Raw genomic sequence first — 21,609 nt, forward strand, 5'->3', positions numbered from 1 at the left:
AATCTGAAGTCTTGCACATCATCTAAGTGACTTGGGACTGGTGGCACGCCTGCCTACTCATCTTTCCTAGGGAAGCACGTCTTCTTAAAAAAAGATACTGTTATCCTAAGACTTATATATTTCCATAATTTTTCAAATCCAACAACTAGCACACAGGCACAGAAGAAAAAAATCATGAACCAGCAGAAATAGACCCTTAAAAAATTAGAAACTGAAATTATCGGTCAAAAAGAAATTACAAATACTGTGCCAAAAAAAGACACAGCTGTAATATTTAGCTAGTAGCTGAAACACTAAGAATTTAAATGATTTACTTCTTAAAAAGACACTGATCCAGAGATTCAAGTATCTCAATGAACACAAAACAGGTAAAAGAGAATTCTATACAAACATCATAAAGAAATAGCAGAAACTTAAGACAAAGAAAACATTTTTTTACAGACTTCTTTCAAAGCACGTATTAGATCAACAGCTGACTGCTCAAAATCAGTAATGGAAGCCAATAAATAAATAAATAAACAAATAAGCCTACAGTGGAACATTTTCTTCAAGATTCTGAAGAATAACCACAATCTACAATTTAAAAGACCCAAAACATTCTTCAAGATTGAAGATGAAACAAGACACTATAAGGGAAGCAAAAAATTAAGATAATTGGCTGTCAGCACATTTGTATTAAAAATACTCTAAGTAGTGTATTAAAAGCAAAACGAAAAAGATCTTCAAAGAAAATTCAGAGATGCAACAACTAATGAAAACTGAAAGTAACAGAAATATAGGAATATGTAACCTAAACACTGATGGTAAGAACAGTACTGTCCAAGTGAAATACAAATAGCGCTTATATATATAATTTAAAATTCTCTAGTACCTACATTAAAAAAGGTAAAACAAAGTAAATTCACTTATTGTAATTTCAGCATGCGATCATAATAAAAGGCTGAATTATTTTACAGTGTTTTCATACTAAGTCTTAGAAATCTGGTATTTGATAATTACAGAATATGACAATTCAGATGCTAAATTGACACCAGAAATACTTGACCTTATTTTTATCAAGTTCCCAGTCAAGAAAGTACATTTACGAGCCCAAGTTGTTCCAAACATACTTAAGGGTTTTTCAATAACTGAATCAAAAGTATCAATTTTCAAGTTTAAATTAACACTACATAAAACTAAAAATTCAGTTCCTCAGCAACACTAGCCACATTTCAAGTGGACCACGCCAGCCATAAGCGGGCTAAGGCATTGGGGTAGCACAACTATAGAACCTCTTACTTTGAGTTAAAGTCACAGTTTTAAAATATTAATAGCACATAAACCAGTAAAGAATGAAATGAAGATAAAACCATTCAGGGAGCGAGAAGTGCTCCAAGCATAGAGAAAATATTTGCCACGCTGGTCAAATCTTTAAGTAAAACAAAGAAAACCCAATAGAAATATTGTGAAAAGGAAAAGACAATTCAAAGAAGAAATCAAAATAGCCAAAAAATGTTTCACAAAAGGCTCAAAGTCATTAATAACCAGAGCACTGTAAATTAAAACAATAACAGAAAGCCACATGCATCATGTTGGCAAAAATGAAAAATATCAACTGTTGGTGAGAATGTAGGAAAAAAAGGGATGTATCATATATTGTTGGTGGGAGTATAAATTGATATATCTATTTTATAAACGTTTGGCATAAGCTATGCTCGGCAAAAAATGCATGCTATGTGCATAAAAATACCATCATAAAAACATTCACAGCATCATTGTTTCTGATTGCTAAAAACAGGACACAACCCGAATGTCCATTAATATCAGGCTAAATTAACTGGTTTATTCATAACAAGACTTTCTACACCACACTTAACCATAGACATTACAAAAATGAAAAAAATACACACAACAGCTAAAATCTACTAACAGGGTTAAATACTGGTGAAACGAGAATACATAATGTGCAACTGTTTTAATATAGGTGAAAAACAGGCAAAATTCATCTACATCGTGTAGGAAAGCCAACCTTGGTGGTTAACAAAATACTTAAAAACAGGAAATAATTACCCTAAAAATTACTTCACTGTGGCGCTCCGGAAGTGGGGCAGCAGGAATGGATGGGGGAGGAGTAGGTAGGTCTCCAGCGCCAACGATGTTCTGGTTTTTGACTTTGGTTGGAGATCACCAGGCTGTTCACTAGGTGATTATTCACTACATTGCATACCTAGGATTTGTGCACTTTTTTGCATATTTCGTATTTTAACATTAAAAAAGAATCTAAATTTGTTTACCTAGGGCACTTGAATTGCCTTGTTCGAACTTTTTTCTTTTATAAAGTGGTAAATGTTTAGTTGCAATATAAACGAAATTTTAAGGCACAGGAGTGTAGTTTTCATTCCGTTTGACAAGACTACTCTATCCACAGAGGAAGTCGTAAGGCAGTGGAGTGTCTGTGGATAGGTCTACTGCCAAAACAGAAGTAAAATGTGGAAAAGTAGCAACTTTGACAGTGTATCCTAAAGGACCCCTTACAGAATCAACTATTACAAATCAACACGACAAACACGGAGCACTCTAGAGTACTGGTGTCTCTCTCTCTCTCTTTTTAAAGATTTTATTTATTCATCCATGAGAGACCCAGAGAGGCAGAGACACAAGGAAGAGGGAGAAGCAGGCCCCATGCAGGGAGCCCGACGGGGGGACTCGATCCCGGAACCCTGGAGTCACGCCCGGGCTGAAGGCGGCGCTAACCACTGTACCCCCCTGGATTCCCTGGTCTTAAAAGAAACCATAAAGGGTGATAGCCTCTCAAAGCACTTTTACAGAAGATTAAAGATTCCAACGCTCCTAGTTAGGATTGTACGCGATGAATATGGGAAAAGAAACAGAGATATTTACTTAAAAAAGCCTTACTAACTAATGTGAGTTCATGAATTCCTTAAGAGTTGCAATTACTATCATACGAGGGGAAAAAAAAAAGTGGCATTTAATTGAGAAACCCGAGCCTCTAAAGCCGAGACAGGTAACCAAAGAAACTTAACGAAATATCCCTTACAACAGGAAAAGGAAAATTTTCTTGTCCTTTACCAACTCTGACAGCACAGAGACGACACAACCCCAAATCCCCTTCCGAAAATGAGCACTGGCGTCGTGTGGCTGCGGCAACGCCAAGACGCGGGAGGGGGAATCCCCCGGCTCACCCCCTCCCCAAACCCACTGCGGGGCTCCAGGCAGGGCGGCGAGGCGCGCAGCGCGGGTGGTGCAGCTAAGGCCCGAGTTGGCAGGATGCCCCCAGGATGCTCCCCAGGCGCCCCCAAGATGCCCCCCGGATGCCTCCAGGATGCACCCCGGGCACCCGCAGGATGCCTCCAGGATGCACCCCGGGCACCCGCAGGATGCCTCCAGGATGCCCCCAGGATGCACCCCGGGAGCCCCCAGGATGCTCCTCGGATGCCTCCAGGATGCCCCCAGGATGCACCACGGGCGCCCCCACGATGCACCCAGGATGCTCCCCGGAGGCCTCCAGGATGCCCCCCGCCGCGCTGAGCGGAAGCGGCAGCCAACAGGACCGCCCGCGGAGGCCGCAGCCCCCAGCCGCGTCCCGCCGCAGGACCGCCGAGGTTCCCCCCGCCTCGGGGCAGAGCGGAGGACCCGCCGGCGACCCGGCGTCGCGGGGAAGCCGTGCAGGCCGGGGGATCCCGCGGCAGCCCCGCGGCGAGGCCGGCCCCCGGCGCGGGCCTGCCCGGCCTACACAAGCCTGCCCGCCTCCCGCGCTCCCAGCCTCCGCCACCATCCGTCCTCATCCCTTTCGAGTCGCCCTTTCGCCGCGGGCGAGACCCCGGCCTCCGTTTGGCGGCCAGCCCGCCGCGCCGGGGCCTCTCCCGGGAAAAGCCTGCCCTTACCGGGGGGGGGAGGGGGAGGGAGGGCGGTGGAGGACTCCGGCGAGCACGAGAACCGCGCCGCAGCCGCCGCGCGCCGCGCAGTCGCCTCAGCTCCACCTGCCGCTGCCAACGGGACACCACCACTCCCGGCATGCCCGGCGCACGCAGCGCGTCTCCCGCCGGGGCACGTGACCCGCTCGCGTGTCTCTCTCTCTCTCTTTCTCTCTCTCTCTGTCTCTCAGTCTCCCTCCCTCCTCTCTGTGCCCGCCCACTTCCGCTCCTCCGCTTTCCCTTAGGAGAGAGGAGGGGGCGTGAAGCCGGGAGCGGGGAGCCGGGAGAGGGGGGGGAGGAGAGTTAAAGAGTAGCAACTTCCTCCTACTCCCCGCCCCCGCCCCTCTACCCCCCGCTACAACGTCTTCCGGGTCGCCCGCGCCTCGGAGGCTGCTGGGAGACCGTCTCATTTCCTCCCCTCCCCCTCCTCCTGCCGTCCACCAACCAAGCCTCCCGTCAGGGAGGGACATGCGCAGTGGGCGCCTCCCGTCTCTTCTACCCGAACCCCCCCTCCCCCCCCCGGCAGAGAGACCCCAGCAGCAGCAGCAGCTGATGATGAAGAGAGAGGCAGTGGCAGAGGGGGGGCACCTTTTATTTCTATTTTTAAAGGGACAGGACACTAATTCTGCCCCGCTTCAACCTTGAATCGAGGGGGGTGGGGGGGAGGCGCCCGAGTTCCTTCCCCCACCCTCCAGCCCCGAGCCCCGAGAGGGGGATTGAGCCCGAAGAGAGGAGGGGAAGAAGGAGTTTCTTCTTCTTCGCAAACCCCCATCCACGACTCCTACCCCCTCACCCCTCCGCCAGCCTCCCTCCCGAGCCCCCTCCACCCTCCTCCTCTCCGGCCGCGAGAGGGGAGAGAAAGAAGCAGAAGCCTCCCGGCAGCACAGCCCCTCGCCCGCCGCCGCCGCCGCCGCCGCCGCCGCCGCCGCCGCCGCGCCGCCGCCGCCGGGCCCTGGCTGGAGACATCTCCCTGCCCGCGCCCGGAGCCGCCGCTTCCCCGGCTCGCCGCCGCCGCCGCCGCCGCCGCCGCCGCCCCCCCTTTATTACCCTTTGTGTCATCCTCCGCGGCTCCGGGGAAGGCGCTCAAAAGTGGGGGGCCGGAAAGGTAAGTGCGTCCGCGGGGGCCCCGCCGCCGTCCCCCGGCTCCGACTTGAACTCCGGGGCGGCGGGAGCCGCGAACCACATACGCAGTGGAGCTCGCGGCGAGGAGGGGGTGGTGCTGGGGGGGCGCGGGGAGGGGTGTGCGAGCGGGGCGCCGGCCTGTCACCGGACCGCGCCACTTTTATTTTTATTTGCTGTTGTCAAAAGTGGCTTCTCCCCTCCGGCTCACATCTTGATTGTGTCTTTGCTCCCCCCGGGGGGGGGGGCAGCGTAGGAAAACAACCCCCTCCTTCCTCCAATGAGGCGCCAGGGAGAGAGGCAGAAAGAGGCACACTTTGTAGATGTCACTTGAAAAAATTCATTTGGAGAGCTTTTTTTTTTTTTTTTAAATTCCTCCTCCCCCCCCACCCCCCCCCACCCCCCGCCCAGGAAAAGCTCCACTGCATTTGTGGGGATCTGATCTGGGATGTGTCGGAACTGCTTATCCATTTGTAGACCTGAGTGGTGTTTGTTTTTTTTTTTAATCCTCCCCCCTTTTTTGGGGGGATTCTGTATGTGATTTGGAAATTGACTTCTGTGTTGGAACAGACTTGGTTTTTGCTTTCTGGCTTTGCTTCTCTTTTTCTTTCCTTTTTTTTTTTTTTGTTGTTGTTGTTGTTGTTGTGTTGGAACAGACTTGGTTTTTGCTTTCTGGGTCTGCTTCTCTTTCTTTCCCTTCCTTTTTTTTTTTTTTTTTTGTTGTTGTTGTGTAGGAACAGACTTGGTTTTTGCTTTCTGGCTTTGCTTCTCTTTTTCTTTCCTTTTTTTTTTTTTTTTTGTTGTTGTTGTTGTGTCTGACTTGCATGGAAGATTTCACATCTTTAGTTGATAGAGGCCTTTGGTTAGGTGTTGATTGTATGACTGCTTTTTTTTTTTTTTTTCCTGGTGAAATGCTCATTCCATAGACCAGCATGTAAAGTTCAAAGCTTAAAATGCTCAAAGTTCGAATGCCACCGGTATTGTCTCTCCCCTGCATACGTTCCTGATGATTTATTTTCCATAACACAAGACTATTAACTGCTTCCTAATTAATCTGGGTATTTTTCTGATCTTTGTAACTTGTCTGAACAAGTAATCCCCATTGAAAACTTTACGTTGCTCTGGCTTCATGGAAGGCCAGACCTCTCCATCAATAGTTTGCTGGATTGGTACCACTTTCAGTTTTAACTGAATTATTTATTTAGTGTTGTAAATGGAGAGGAGTTTTTCATCTCCTGGGGTACTGAACCAGATTGCTCAGTGCATGGGAAAGGAGACAGACCTCTAAAATGCATCTTCAGGAGTCCAGTCGCGAAGTCCTAGTTAGGATATTCATTCTCGTTGGACATGAATTGAAAGATAAACCCAGGTTTAGGTCTGTAGGAGAAGAGTCTTCCTACAAATCACTGTGGCTTTCAAATTCAGTGCTGCATTTTTTGTCTCACAGATGCTAGAAAGTATGTTTCCAAGGTAGGCCTTTTACTAGGGCTTACATTGGAAAGTGGCATTTTGTCTCCTACATAACATTTCTTTATCCTTTCCTTGAAGATGGATGCACACATTCATATACACACACACTCTCTCTGTCTTTCTCTCTCACACACACACACACACCCTTTTTTGTAACTGCATTGGTATCTCTGATCCCATAATTTATGTCAGCAAAAAATATTCTCCTGTAAAGCAGCAATTTTATGATCAGACTGGTAATATGAAAACAGCAATTTGATCAAATAGAAAGGATCGAAGAAAAATAAATCTAGACGGGTGTTTGACGTACATATTATAACAGCATGGTAATAGTTTCGATTTTTTTTTTTTTATTTTCTTGATGGTGAAGCCCAAACGTAATATCTATCGCTTCTATTTTAGTGGCAAAAATGAACTGCAAATGTAGAAACTTGTTCTGCATAATTCTCATTAACGTGTGTGCAAAAGTAGACATTGAGACACGGGGACAGAGCTGTGTAGCAGTAAACAATATGGTCTTATTTCCCTCCTTTCTGTTATAAATTTGAACAGTTTCTTACCTTTCTCTGAGGTGTAATGGTGCACTTCAGCAGAAATCTATGTCAAGTTCAAGTTCTTCTCCCAACATCAATACTACTCTTCCAGGTCCACCTAGGATTCCTCGTCCTCACCCTAATTCCTCAGCAACCTTAACGTAAGAGGGAGAAAGTAGAACTTAGTGAAGAAATCAATTTTAAGTAAAGCGAATTGTGTAGATAATTGGATGGTAGTTGCCCCATCGGCAGCTGAGTAAAAATTTACAGTCTTGAGTATAATACCTTTATTTAATTTATGTCTGCTTTTCTTTGGAAAACACTTCTTTATCCCACCACTCCTAGGGTAACCCTGTATGGCTTGAGAATTTTAGGCTTCCTCTAAGGTGGAAAATGATTTATATTTAGAAACCTTTTTTATTATGGCTTATTTTTTGAATATTAAGAAACTTTGGGATTGCAATTTTCATCTAAGTGATATCTTGGAGGTCGCTTTATCCAGCTCTTTATTTTCCAAATCGCTGAAGCTCGGAGAGCTTGAGGAACTTGCCTAGGTTCCAAGGCCTCTAAGTGGGCAGACTATGCATGGACCAGACAACTTAGGTCTCTTAATATTCACTACGCTACACTACCTCATTTTCTTTGCTCAGAAATGAAACTGTCATTCACAATTTTGCGTATAGCACTTACAGATTTTATGTGGAGGCATAATATTCTAAGAATATTTAGGTGAATAGCTTTAAGCCAAAATTTTGTCTATTTATAATTCAGTTATTTGTTGTTGATTTAAAAGGTACTGATCTCTCTCATTCTGGATATTTACTATTTTGAGAATTATTTCAGCTTCCCCTGATGCTTATTTTTTCTCTGCACTTCTAATTCATCAGTAAATATGCTTCTTGCTCTTGGATGAAAGACCCACATGTAAGAATGAGGCATATTGTATTATAAATGTTTACCTGTTAGTCTTGCTCTGTGAACCACTAAAGACTAAGGATTTTTTGGCTTAACATTTTATATCCCTTACAGCACAGCGTCCGGTGCACAGTAGGCCCTACTGATTGTTGGTCGTCAATGACGATAGAATTAGGCATATTTGAATTTCCTTGCTCCCATATGTGGGATTCCTTTCTTCCTTTTTCCTTTCCTCTCCCCCTTGCTATGACTTCTCCACTACCATGAATTTTTACATTTATTTTTGCTGTAGCACTCACTTTTTCTCTTAGCCAAATTAAATCCTGCTAACAACACAGTGCTCATAGAAAGTAAAAACATATTCTCTCAAATCCTTGTCCAGGATGCAATTCAACAAAAGTAATTTATTTTTAATAAGCGATTTCAAAAAAATTCCAATTAAAGATATACTAGCAGATGTTCAAGATAAACTTAAATCTCATTTCATTGATTGACTAGTGCAATAGGTTATTGGAATGATTAGGCCACTTTTACCAGCTCTATAAAGCAACTGTTACTTAGGTGACATGTTTCCCTGACTTTGTTTTTTTGGTCCTTACCCAGACACTTATCAACTTTCCAGTGTTCTATGGATGTGAAGATTTACTCCTAGTCATCACTGGGACCCCATGAAGTCAGCCAGAAAGCCTATGTCCAACTTATGTACCTTTGCAAACTTGTCTGGATTTTGAATGTATGTGCAAAACAGATTGTATTTAGGTATTCGTTAAACATCTATTGAGCATCTACTGTCTGTCAGGCACGGTGCTAGGCATCTGAGAAACAAGGATGGTCCCTACAGTTTAATGTGAAGAGATACTTTAATTGTATGCCACAAGTATATTGGTCATGACTTTATTTTGATGTTTCTTCCTAAATAAATTTTATATCAACTAAATGGATATTGTTAGGTGGAAAAAAAATGCATGTTTAAGAAGGATTTTGCTGTATTTTATTAAAATAGAAAAATATAAAGAAAAATTTTCCAGTTAATACTGTATTCTGGGGATTTCTATTCTGTGTATAACTCATTAATTTTAGACCGTAAAATTAGTGTATGTGGCTATCATTGCTAGTATTTTATTGATAAATACTTTTATTTGAAGATTATCATCATTGTTCATTGAAGTATCTCATTAAATTATTCCCCTGCAAAAACAAAACCCAAACTCTCCAAACTTAAACTTTTCTTTTTTTCTCAGAAGTAACTTTTCTTTTTACATTTCACATAACATGTTATCTTTCATGGTTCATTGGAAGACATGGCATATTATCATTTTGATCGTTTAATTTCTATAGTTTAATCTAACAGTATAATTATCATGGGATAATTACAATATATCCTATTTAGGAGTTTTGGAATTTTCAATGTGCACGAGATAAATTCCTCCAAGATCCTCATTAGAAGCTTTCTAGTTCTAGCTCTAAATTGGTTAGTTCAAATTTTTAATCTTCATTATGTGATACAACTTCAATAAAATGATTTGAAAGTTTCTTAGTTAATGAATGTTTCAAAACCAAAGAATACTATCTTGGTTCCTATCATGGCATTCATATGTAATTAGGGAGAAATTTCCTGGATTATCTTTGTCCCCTTAAACTGTACTTTTTAGAATAATACTGATTCAGTTTGAAAGGAGGGACTCCCTTGCTGATACAGTATTTTGTGAAGTTAAACGGATTTCTGAAGGTCAATTCTGTTCTCTTTCAAATTCATTCTTAACTTTTTATTTTAGTAATAAACATAGTTACCATTTATTTTAGGTGTCTAACACTGTGTTAAATATATCAATACACTGATCCTGTGAACTTTGAACATTGTTCCCACTTTGCAAATGGGGAAACCTATTACTGACAAAATCACATTTTACATACAGCAGCAAAACACTTAATCACAGTAAATTCATAACACTTTAAAACACAGCCACAATAGTTTTTATCAGTCAGTAAGCACTTTGGTAAACATTAGTAAAATCATGGCCCCAGTAGCTTATTGATAGAGTGATGAACAATTTCTTAAAGTTTACAAGGACAGAAAAACAATAAATAAACCCAGTTTTTTATAAGGAACATAAATGCAGACTAGTGTGCAACTTGAAATAAAATACACGTTACCCTTGAACAACACAGGTTTGAACTGCGGGTCCACTTATATGCAGAATTTTTATAGTACTATAAGTATATATTTTTTCTGCCTTATGATTTTCTAAACTTTCTTTCCTCTAGCTTTATTCTAAGAATTCAATATCTAATACATGCAGCATACAAAATATGTGTTGATTGACTGTTTATGTTATAGGTAAGACTTCTAGAAGGTCAACGGTAGGCTTTTAGTAGTGAAGTTTTAGGGGAGTCAGACGTTACATGAGATTTTCAACTGTACAGAGGTCAGCGCTCATTGTTCAGGGGCCAGCTGTATACATAAAGTCAGTTTTCTCTTTGTATGGCAAACATTACATTTAGGCTTTCTACATATTGAGCTTCCTCTCTCTTGGGTGGGTTACACTTACCATTTTGTTAGGTGAAGTTTGAAGGTTCTAACAATTTGTGACCTAATGAATATTTACTGTAAACCTTTTAATGTAAATGTTGTAATGGAAAACCTCTACACAGAGGGAACATATATTGCCTGGTGGTTGAGAGTGTGTGTGTGTGTGTGTGTGTGTGTGTGTGTGTGTGTATAGTCTTCTGGACCCTGCATCTTTTTTTAAATTTTTTTTTTAAATTTTTTTTTTTAACTTTATTTATGATAGTCACAGAGAGAGAGAGAGAGGCAGAGACACAGGCAGAGGGAGAAGCAGGCTCCATGCACCGGGAGCCCGACGTGGGACTCGATCCCGGGTCTCCAGGATCGCGCCCTGGGCCAAAGGCAGGCGCCAAACCGCTGCGCCACCCAGGGATCCCTGGACCCTGTATCTTACAAGATTTTCATAATTACTACATTACACATATAGGATGAAGTTTATTTTATTTTTTTTTAGGATGAAGTTTAATGTATTCTTTTTAGTACTGCTTTAAGTCAGAAATATTTTTAGTATGAGAATGGACAACTTGTTGGATTCCTTAGATGTTTAGATTATTATATAGTTGTTCTTTAAAGCAACTACTGAATTAAAATAGGTTTTGTCCCAGCTAACCAGATTTACTTTCACATCCTTCGCTTCTAGGAGAAAAGAGTAATTTTTAAAAATTCTGTTAAGTAATTTTCATATGCATCCTAAGTAAATATACTTTCATCCTATATGCATGAATTGACTATTGTTCTATAAATAATTATGCCAATGCATTATGACCCATAGAATTTGGATATATTTTTAAATGCTGAGAACTATTCTCTGAAATTTATTATATTTCAGAAAGGAAATTTTATAACAAATTGGTTTTATTGCTTTACAGAATAAGTAATCAGTGGGATAGAATAAGTCTATGGCCTCAAATAATTTCCTTAGATAACCTAAAGGTAATTCCTAATAGGCAAAGATAATACCTAAAGATAAAAGTTAAAAGTACAGTTTCTAACTCATCATTGTTTCTGTTTGATGTATTTCTGTAATATTATGTAAGATTTCAGAAGTTGGAATGACTCAGTATAATTTTTCAGACACATGTTGAGACCAGGCTTAACGTATATTAAGCTATGTCTTCTAACGTAGCTGCACGTAATAGAGAAGAAAATCATGATGATGTCAAACCTGGTGAAAACCATATACTTCATTCAGAGTTGTATGTTGACTAATTCTAATTTGAGTCCTGTTTCAGTTGACCTATATAACCTTTTCTTAGAGAACTTGTAATTAAATCTGTGTCATTGAGTAATTTATCAGAACGTATTGTTTTAAAGGACCAAAATGATTTATATAAATCAGTCACCCGCCTTGCAGTGTTGAAAAATTTTTGCACATCCATGCTTCAGTGAGTTCTTTGCCAACCAAACAAGATTCAGGCAATTAGAGGAAAAATTTCTGTATGGTGCCAGTGTTAAGATTTACATTCTTATGCTGCCCTTTTTAAAAATTTAACATCTATATCTTGGAAGTTGGAAGTGAACCTAAAATGTTTCTTAAGTTTGGCTGAATGCTAAGTTATATTAAGATTTATCCTGGTATCCAAAGCTATTGTTTTCTGTGTACCTTGAGTACAGAAATGTCTACTGATCTGTTGACCATTAATTAACTTAATCCTACATTCTTAATACTACTACTATCTAAAAATAATAGTCTTGGCTATATACATGTAGTCACTAATGTTGGGGGAGGCAAGTATTCCACAGTCAACAAAAGGATTGATTTTTAAATAGCTTCTTTACTTGGGATATACTGATCCAAAAAACAGCTGCTATGTAAGATAAAAAGGATTTTTACTTATTTGGAAAGTTAAATATAAAATTTATCATTAATTAATATTAAGCAAATATTTAGAAAGTCAAATACATGTTCCAAGTAATGACAGAAATTGCAGAGGCTATTTTTTAGCATTATTCCAAAATCATTTTCCTTCTCCCACATTTGTCACACAGGAGTTTGTGCTGAAGGATTTCTTGGCCATTTTAGAGACTGTAATCTAGTTAAAAGGTTTGTTTATACTTCCCATCTCTGTTCTGCTGATGGTATTAGAATGCAGGCCAGAGCCAGACATCTAACTGTTTATAACATTCAAACTTCAATTAAAGCTGCAGTGTTCAGTTCACTATATATCAGAAAGCTTTATACCAGCTACAAATATCACCAGTAATGATGGCAATGATTTTGTGTAGCCATAGGCTCTCCTAAATCATGCCATTCCTTATGAATACTTTTTTTTTTCATTTAGGCAGTATTAACGTTAATTCTTTTATAGAAATATAAAAATGCAGCCTATTTTCTACCAGAAATGGTATAGCATTTCCTTCAGCAGTTTCTTTTGATAATAAAGCCTAACAGCTTATATTATTACGTATCATATTTAAGTGACCCAGTTTAGTGTTGTGTTTTTTGTTTTGGGTTTTTTTTTCTTTTTAGTAAATTCTACAGTAGATGTTTGCTAATTGACTCAACTCCTGTTTTCCAGTTTGAAGAACATAGCAATATGTTGCCTATTAGAAAACAAAAATAACAGTCACATTACTAAAAAAAAAAAAAAACAGTCACATTACTGCAGTGATATATGTATGGGAGGAGACTAAACATACATAATACAGATTTTAATTTAATCTTATGTTGCTTTTCTGGTTTGCTGCTCCTGCTGTTTGTGGTTTCTATGTTCTAAGTATGTTGGTAAACGGTTTTAAAAGTTTTTTTTTTCTTTTTGAAGCTATTAAGAATTCTTAAAATTTCTTCACCAGCTTCACTATTTTTGTGCAATCTACCTCATTGATTTAGAATATGAGTTATGTGTATATGTGTTATGTTATTCTAATAAGTAGGCACATTTGCTACATTATAATGTTTTCTCTTTTTTGGAAAGCTAAATTTTGCTTTTTGCTAATTGTTGTCCTTGATTACTAAATGTTTACATTCTTTATGTACATATATTTTTATTAAAATACAAGTTTAAGGAGGTTTAAAAATTTAAGGAAAGATGAAAAAATCATATTAAATTCAATGAATACTTGCTAAAATGCTTTTAATTAAAATATATTACAATGGAAAAATCTACATTATTCATTTTCCTGGGGACTGAAAGAAATGATTCGTTTATTTTGAAATTTTGTAAGAAAGTTAGAAAATACTACCTGTGGTCTCTCAGAATGAGAGCTAACAACGACCATGCAAAATTTGGATTTGTAAGCTAAAAAACATGGAAAGATCTCCAAGATAAGCTAAATTGAAAACATGTCACAAAATAACATGAACACTATGATCCCACTTATGTAAAAAATGCACACAGAATAATACGCATGTACTATAGAAGTATACTTATGTACATATAATACATTTTATACCATGTGCACATATATTTCTAAAATAAAAAATTTGTAGGGATCCCTGGGTGGCGCAGCGGTTTGGCGCCTGCCTTTGGCCCAGGGCGCGATCCTAGAGACCCGGGATCGAATCCCATGTCGGGCTCCCGGTGCATGGAGCCTGCTTCTCCCTCTGCCTGTGTCTCTGCCTCTCTCTCTCTCTGTGACTATCATAAGTAAATAAAAATTAAAAAAAAAAAAAAAATTTGTATAAAATATATGCCTTTTGTTTATGTAAATACTTTAAGAAAAAGTCTGGAAAATACATAGCAATTTATATCCTTGGTTTATAGAAAGTGTGTAAGTGGGATGCTGGAAGATTAAGAACTCTTACAATTTGTATACTTCAGCATTACTTGGATTTATTTTTAACAAGTTTATATTCATGCAGTAATTTTATAAAGGCAAAAAATACTTGTGTATTAAAGGAATGAGTAAAAGAACAATCCAGGAAAATTGTAGTACTATCCCCTAATCGTCACATGAATATATCCCTCAATACCTTGAAGAGAATTGAGTATTGGCTAACAATCATCATAACTTGATACGGAATAAGGTCTGTTAGACTGATCTAATCTTATCTAACAGGGTGAAAAGTGTAGTCAATCGAGGGAGGAACAATGGCTATAATCTACCTGACTTTAAATACTTTGATTCTTATTGCAAAATGCATTTCTTACTAACCTAGCAAAATTTTGACTAGGGAGCTAGTGGTGTGAAGAATGTCAGTCATAAAGTCAGTTTTAGTTTGAGATAAGATATATGTTGGACTTAAGATAGACTTATTATTTTAATCAGTGCTCCAAATTATATGCTCCTTCAAAATATGGATGGCATAGTCACTTAACATTTTTAAAATTTTTCTGTATTCAGGTAATGGTTTGAATAGAAGACAAAGATAAAACAAGTTTTTAAAATTCTTTTTTTTTTTTTTTTTAAGGGACTGAAACATGAAAAAACACTTCAGGAGCTTTAGTAAAATGACATCAAACTGAGTCTGAAAATATGCAGTGTAAAGAAGCAATTAGAATTCTGTAGAGTTAATCACAGTGGGCTTCTTGGGAGAACATGAGTTAATCAGGGTTTAGATAGAGGAGAAACTGTAGGTTGGTTCAGGAGAAAGTAACTCAAGAAGACAAAGCTTCCAATGCGATGAGGGGATGGGGAAGCTTACCTTTAGTAATTTGAAAACTAGGATTAAAATTCAAAATAACCTGGTAAATTAAAAAAGGGGTTAGAAATAATATATCTTGCATTTTTGTTTTTAACACTTTATTTCCAAGAATGCAGGTCAGAAAAGAAATAGGGAAATAATAACTTGCAGAAAACCTAAGGAAGTTAATAGTTTTTTGTAATTTTAACTGGAAAATTTATGAAGAATCTAAAGCAAGTATATTATATATGATTTGGAAATGAAACACTGTCTAGTTAAAACAGGAAAATTATATTTTCCCTTTTAAAATTAAAATTAATACTCTAGTTGTCCCTAGGATCAATAGTAAATAGTACACAAATAAAACTATGACTCTTATATATAAATAAATTCTAAAAATAACAAAGATATAGCTTATGTTTTCTCCGTTTACTTAGCGAGTTTTATTTGCATCTGGCATAATTTATTTCTAGCTGGCCCCATCTTGTCAGACAATACCACCTATCCCTATCATGACAAATGGACCTTTTTTCCCCCTGAAAAGAGGAAAAGAGTTCTATCAAATATGGCTCTGTATTGTTTTAACTTGAAAAATCAGTGATTTTTCTCTTATGTAGGGGTCATTGATTCAGTATTCTTTCTCTCTCTCTTTTTTTTTTTTTTTAACCAGTGGTTTCCCAATGTCTTTTTTTTTTCAACAAATATGTGTTGACACCTATTATGTGCTCACTAAAATAGTGACCAAAAATAGACATGGATCTTGCTTTTCTGGACTTACCCTAGAGATACAGATATTAATCAAATAATCATATAAATAAGCGCAAAGCTGAAACTATTCCAATTACAATAGAGAGGTACATGGTATTTAATATGAACGCGTTTTGAAGAGTAATTTAACCAATCAGTGGGATCAAGGGAAGTTTGTTTTTCTTTTCTTTTTTCTTTTCTTTTCTTTTCTTTCTTTCTTTCTTTCTTTCTTTCTTTCTTTCTTTCTTTTTTTTTTTTTGAGGAACTGCTTAGCTGAAATCTTAATGAATTAGTTAACTTGATCAAGAGGGAGGAAAGTTTTTTAGAGGTAACAAATAGTATGTATAAAGGTACTGAGGGGTGAGAGAGCATAGTACCTAGCATTAAATGACAATAACAGATGGTAAGAACTAGAGAGTGCATGTAAAAGGTGATGCTAGAGATTTAGGTGGGAATCAAACTGCAAGATGTTATAGGCCTACGTTTTCTTTATCCTTAGGATTAATATTTATACTTAGACTAATATTCTTTGTGCTCAGTTCGAAAACTTCTAAAAGGGTTTATTATAAGAGTTCATTTTTGTTTGAGTTTAAAACTCATAGTGATTTTCCCCATGGAATCACGGTTATAGTGGTCAAGTTATATAAAACCCCTTTAACACAGAAAACAATGGGAAGTAGTGACCATAACCTTATGCCTTCAACATAAGTAGGCAGAGTTTAGAAAAGAAAAAGAAGAAAGGGAATTAAAATTAATGTCTGTATGTATTCAGGAGAATATCCTGGTGTGAATAAACTGAGTTGTAAATAATGAAGAAAAAGAAAAAGCCTACAAATGTGCTAGGCTGGTGTAGGATATCATAGCAAATGATCTTAAGGGACACATTCTGTAGGACAACTTGAAAAGACTTTTAACTGGCACCTCGATATATCACATTGTGGTACCTGGAGCAAACCAAGACAGAGTAGAAGACATACTCACAAATTGAATGTCCTAAATCTAGGGCATGTTTGTGTTGATGTTATTAGAACACAGAAATTTTTTAAATTCCTTTAAGAAAAGCAGAATTACAGACTGATCGCAATACAATGCCAACTTTATTTTGGTTATTTTTAGATTAATTTATACAGTCAGAATTAATTACAAATTATTAGGTTGCACGAACTATTTCAGGCCTCCATATTAGCCTTGAAAATATGATGTATCTCGGAGTAGTAGTTTTTTTTTTAAAGATTCTATTTATTTATTTGAAAGAGAGAGCACAGGCATGAGCAAAGCAAGTGGGGAGGCAAAGGGAGAGAGAATTAAGGGAGAAGCAGACTCTGCTGAGCAGGGATTCCAATGCTTCATGACCGAAGCTAAAGGCAGATACTTAACTGACTAAGCCACCCAGGGACCCCAAAGACAAATTTGAAGAAATTAAATTTTTAATTATTGTTTTCCATGTAACTTATATTGTTGATAAAATATATTCATGTTAATTTGCTTCTTTGAACGCCAGTTTCTATCTGTATTAAGTAATAAACAATCTGATTAATAAAAGTTCAAGAATGGGATCCCTGGGTGGGGCAGTGGTTTAGCGCCTGCCTTTGGCCCAGGGCACGATCCTGGAGACCCGGGATTGAATCCCACGTCAGGCTCGCGGTGCATGGAGCCTGCTTCTCCCTCTGCCTATGTCTCTGCCTCTCTCTCTCTCTCTCTCTGTGACTATCATAAATAAATAAAAATAAATAAAAATATAAAAGTTCAAGAAATACCCTAAATGCTAAGACCATTATAAAAAGTGGATTAAGTCACTTGAATTTTATTAAGACCAAGATATTGCAAAGATGTGTTAAATTGTAAGGATGAGGTAAAATATGTACAAGCATTCATAGAATAGACAAGGTGCGTCACATTATTGTTGGTCAGTAAATTTTGCCACTGGGTCATCCATCAGATGATCTTGAATTTAACTTTCTGGCATTCTCAGAAATGGCAGGCAGTCCTTTTAAAGCTGGTTAACATCTAAAATCAAAAACTACAGAATTGAGTTTAGTGCTTCTTCACTTATTTGCTTTTTTACTAGTTTATAGAACATTCTTACTGAGATGATATCACTACCATTGGTTTATTTTTCATGAAGTGTCTAGCAGACCACTTAGGATTTCAGTCCTAGGACATAAGTGTTTGGGAAGCTTATTCGTGTTGAAAAGATGTCTACTAAATTTAATAACACTAAGGGTCAGGATACCTTTTAAACAGAAATGAAGAATCACTTGGGAGTTGTTTAGGGATTGATGTGTTCCTTATTTTATGACTTCCTACTTGTCTTTCTATCAAAGTGTCCTGAGATCCCTAGTTCTGTGATAAGCTAATAGGTATGAGATATACCCCACCAAAATGCCTTTATCAGATACAGTTTAGAAAATAACAATTATGATTAAAGAATGCTGGATAGGATTTTTTAGTGTAGTAGTTAGTATTCATGTATATTGAGTGCTTACTTCTTGCCACTCACTTTGCTAAGCATTTTACATACATTATCTTATTTAAACATCCTAAAAACAACAAAAGAACCATCCAGAAGTACATTCTTCATATTGTGTCACTGCTTATACACACCAATGCAAAAAATTCTGTTAAGAATGTAAAAGTGAGACAGATACCATTTTAAACTGTTACAACATTATAACTTTGGATAAGAAAGATTATGAAATTTATGCTTAAATATTGAATTTAATATATATTTCTATATCTTTTATATTTGGAATGAATTATTTTATTGGATTTTTTAATCTGAATATAGTTGGCACACATTATGTTTGTTTCAGGTATGTAATGGATTGATTCAACAACTCTATGTTATGCTGTGCTCACTGCAAGTGTAGCTACCAGCTGTCACCATGCAACACTATTACAGTACCATTGATTATATTCCCTATGCTTTACATGTTATTCTTGTGACTTATTCATTCCATAACCGGAAGTTGGTTGCATTTCAGTATACTAATAATGAAGTAGGAGAAAGAGAAATTAAGAAAACAATTCCATTTACAATTGCACCAGAAAGAATAAAAGACCTAGTGATAAACTTAAGTAGGTGAAACACCTGTACTCTGAAAACTATAAAACACTGATGAAAGGAATTAGAGATGACGCAAACAAATGCAAAGATATCCTATGCTCATGCATTCGAAGAATTAATATTGTTAAAGTGTCTGTATAGCCCAAATTTAACTCATTGCCTATCAGAATACCAACAGCATTTTTCACAGAACTAAAATAAGAATTACTAAGTTTGTATGGTGTCACAAGAAAACACCCAAATAGCCAAAGCAAGCTTGAGAAAGAAAAACAAAGCTGGAGATAGCACAATTCCAGAATTTGAGATACACTACAAGGCTGTAGTAAAATATTCACAGATGATCAGTGGTAACCATACTTTTTTTGATTGATAGGGAACAACTTTTAGAGCTTCAGAGATGGTCCTGAGTTTGAACACTGGCTCCATATACTGATTGTTCCGAATGTAGGATTGTCTGTAAAATTTGTATAGTGACTGATTTCTCAAAGGGTTGTGACTGATAAATACTGGAGTGCATATGAAATCCTAGCATCTTGTGGACATTCACTAAAATTTCAATTCATTTCCTTCTCTTTCTGTGCTTCTATTATTAGTAATAACCATGTTTCAGAATCTTTGTGAAATTATGAATTAAATTTTTTCGTCTTTTTAAAAAAATGAAATTATCCATTACTCCTAAAAATATTTTAAGACTTTCTGTGAAATTCTACACATGGATCTGATCTACTCTTACCTTTTTACTTTTCTTCACTTAGCTAATAAAATGGGCACCTTATAAATATTGTGGAACTCAGATATTAGAGAAGTTTGAATAAATGATCACACTTCATTAATGTAAATATTCTACTCCTAGCTTACAGCAGTGTTTTGGTAATTCTTATTAAGTGAAATAAAATGGAAATAAGTTACTTTTCTTTGTTTAGTTTCCCCAAATTAAATAGGCAGTGTTAAAAAAAGTTAAGAGCCTGGACTATAGAGCCAGGGTGTCTGGATTCAAATCCTTGTTCTACCAGTTCCTACCTGTATGACATTCTGTGCCTCAATATCTTCATTAGTAAAATACGTATAATGATTGTGCCCACCGCAGGGTTATCTAATAAGATATATATGTATATATATCTTATATATATCTTTAAAAATGCCTGGCACATACTTTTAAAAGTATTAACTGTTCTAGTGATTATATGTATTGTCTGCATTAGTTGTAATATTGAAAAACTGTTAACTTAAATGTCATAGTGAGTGACTAACTTGGTAGTTTCTCATTTGTCACAATAAAACAAATTTAGTTTGGTTTTTAGTATATTTTTTATTTTCTTAAAGATTTTATTTATTCATGAGAGACACAGAGAGAGTCCGAGACACAGGCAGAGGAAGAAGCAGGCTCCATGGGAGCCCCATGCAGGACTCGATCTCAGGACTCCGGGATCACGACCTGAGCCAAAGGCAGACGCTCAACCACTGACCCACCCAGGAGTCCCAAAACAAATTCAGTTTAATTTAGTTTAATGTATGGTTACTTGAGAATTATGTCCAGACTTTTATGTAGAATTTTGTACTTTCCAGATTCTTTCTCTTATTTTTAAATTTTTGATCTTATTGAAAGATACTGGGGGAAAGCATCCCTATTGTTTCACATAAAGTAACAGACATACAGAAAGTTCAGATCTTTTAAAGCACGACAGTAGAAAAGTCAGTAGAAAGCCTAAATTTGAATTCAGAGTATTTCATGTGCCAATATGTTGAGCCGAGCTATGTCTATTCTTTATTAAGTAGTCAAACAACAAATCTATTAGTTGGCAAAATAAATAAGGTAAAAGTTATTTTGTTCTTCAAAAATTTTATTGGCTTGTGTTTCCTTTGGATGTGTCCTCTTAAGTTTTTATTCACTGAAACTTATATGGAAAAAATTATTTTAAATGGGATTAGATTAATGAAAGCTATCTCTTTGGATATTTAAGGATTGCATATTTTTAAAAATTATCAATAGCTTCTATCTCCCCACCCTCAGAAAGTAGTTCAAAAACTCCTCCCCTATTTCTCATGTTATCAATGCTCTCATACTACATATTACATATTATAGGTTCATTGTGCTTTTCCAAGCCATCTTAGAAACTGAACCATTGTTGTTAATATTTAATTCCTATGGAAAATAATTCTGAGTTTCAAAGAATAAATTATTATTTTACAATTAACTTTTGAAAAGCACTAGGATTATAAGAACAGCATATTTCTATAAAGACACGTTAAAGCAACGTTAAAAAGTTTTTTCTTGTTTAAAATATATAGTGTCTATAATTCATCAATTTAAGAGAGTGATAAACAGTTTGGTTGGTATCCAAAAAATAATAACTGATGGTGACCAAAAGACTCAGAACTATCTCTTTGAGAGAGAATTGTAAATGATTTGTTAGACAAATAAGTAATAGAAGAGTATCCAATTTCAAATTTGTAATTATTTTTCATAGTTGCTTAGGAGGTAGGATTATTATTAAAAAATAACTTACTATTTCTTACTAAACTTCTTTTTAAAAATAGCAAAACTTAAAATTTAGTATTCCAGTCTTAAAATTTACAGAGTTTTATGGGAATTTTTACATAACTGCCACTTAAATTATAGAAATTTAAAGATAATTCTGTATGTGTCTAAAATAGCAAGATACTAACTCAAAGATACAATGGCCTTGCTACTTTCCTCATGAAGTAATGTTCAG

General features: G+C 37.3%; 3 protein-coding genes across 8 annotated transcripts in view; 2 read left to right on the forward strand and 1 right to left on the reverse strand.

Annotated features, from left to right (window-relative positions):
- Positions 1 to 5,087, reverse strand: part of LOC129495413 (origin recognition complex subunit 4) — an 85,270-nt gene extending 80,183 nt beyond the window's left edge. Inside the window, exon 1 of the mRNA XM_055302898.1 lies at positions 4,962 to 5,087. The gene's annotated coding sequence lies outside the window, so the exon portion shown is untranslated. The remainder of the gene's footprint in view (positions 1 to 4,961) is intronic.
- Positions 3,345 to 4,055, forward strand: LOC129495419 (basic salivary proline-rich protein 1-like). Its single transcript, XM_055302903.1, has one exon. The coding sequence runs from the start codon at positions 3,345 to 3,347 to the stop codon at positions 4,053 to 4,055; it is 711 nt and encodes a 236-aa protein (XP_055158878.1).
- LOC129495411 (methyl-CpG-binding domain protein 5) overlaps positions 4,902 to 21,609 on the forward strand; it is a 433,502-nt gene continuing 416,794 nt past the window's right edge. For all 6 annotated transcript variants that reach the window (XM_055302889.1, XM_055302888.1, XM_055302892.1 and 3 more), the window contains exon 1: positions 4,902 to 5,019. The gene's annotated coding sequence lies outside the window, so the exon portion shown is untranslated. The remainder of the gene's footprint in view (positions 5,020 to 21,609) is intronic.

Source organism: Nyctereutes procyonoides, unplaced genomic scaffold (assembly GCF_905146905.1).
Source record: "Nyctereutes procyonoides isolate TBG_1078 unplaced genomic scaffold, NYPRO_anot_genome, whole genome shotgun sequence".
NCBI lineage: Eukaryota > Metazoa > Chordata > Mammalia > Carnivora > Canidae > Nyctereutes > Nyctereutes procyonoides.

Coding starts and splice junctions, on each gene's coding strand:
- LOC129495419 (XM_055302903.1), top strand. CDS start 3,345: ATGCCTCCAGGATGCACCCCGGGCACCCGCAGGATGCCTCCAGGATGC.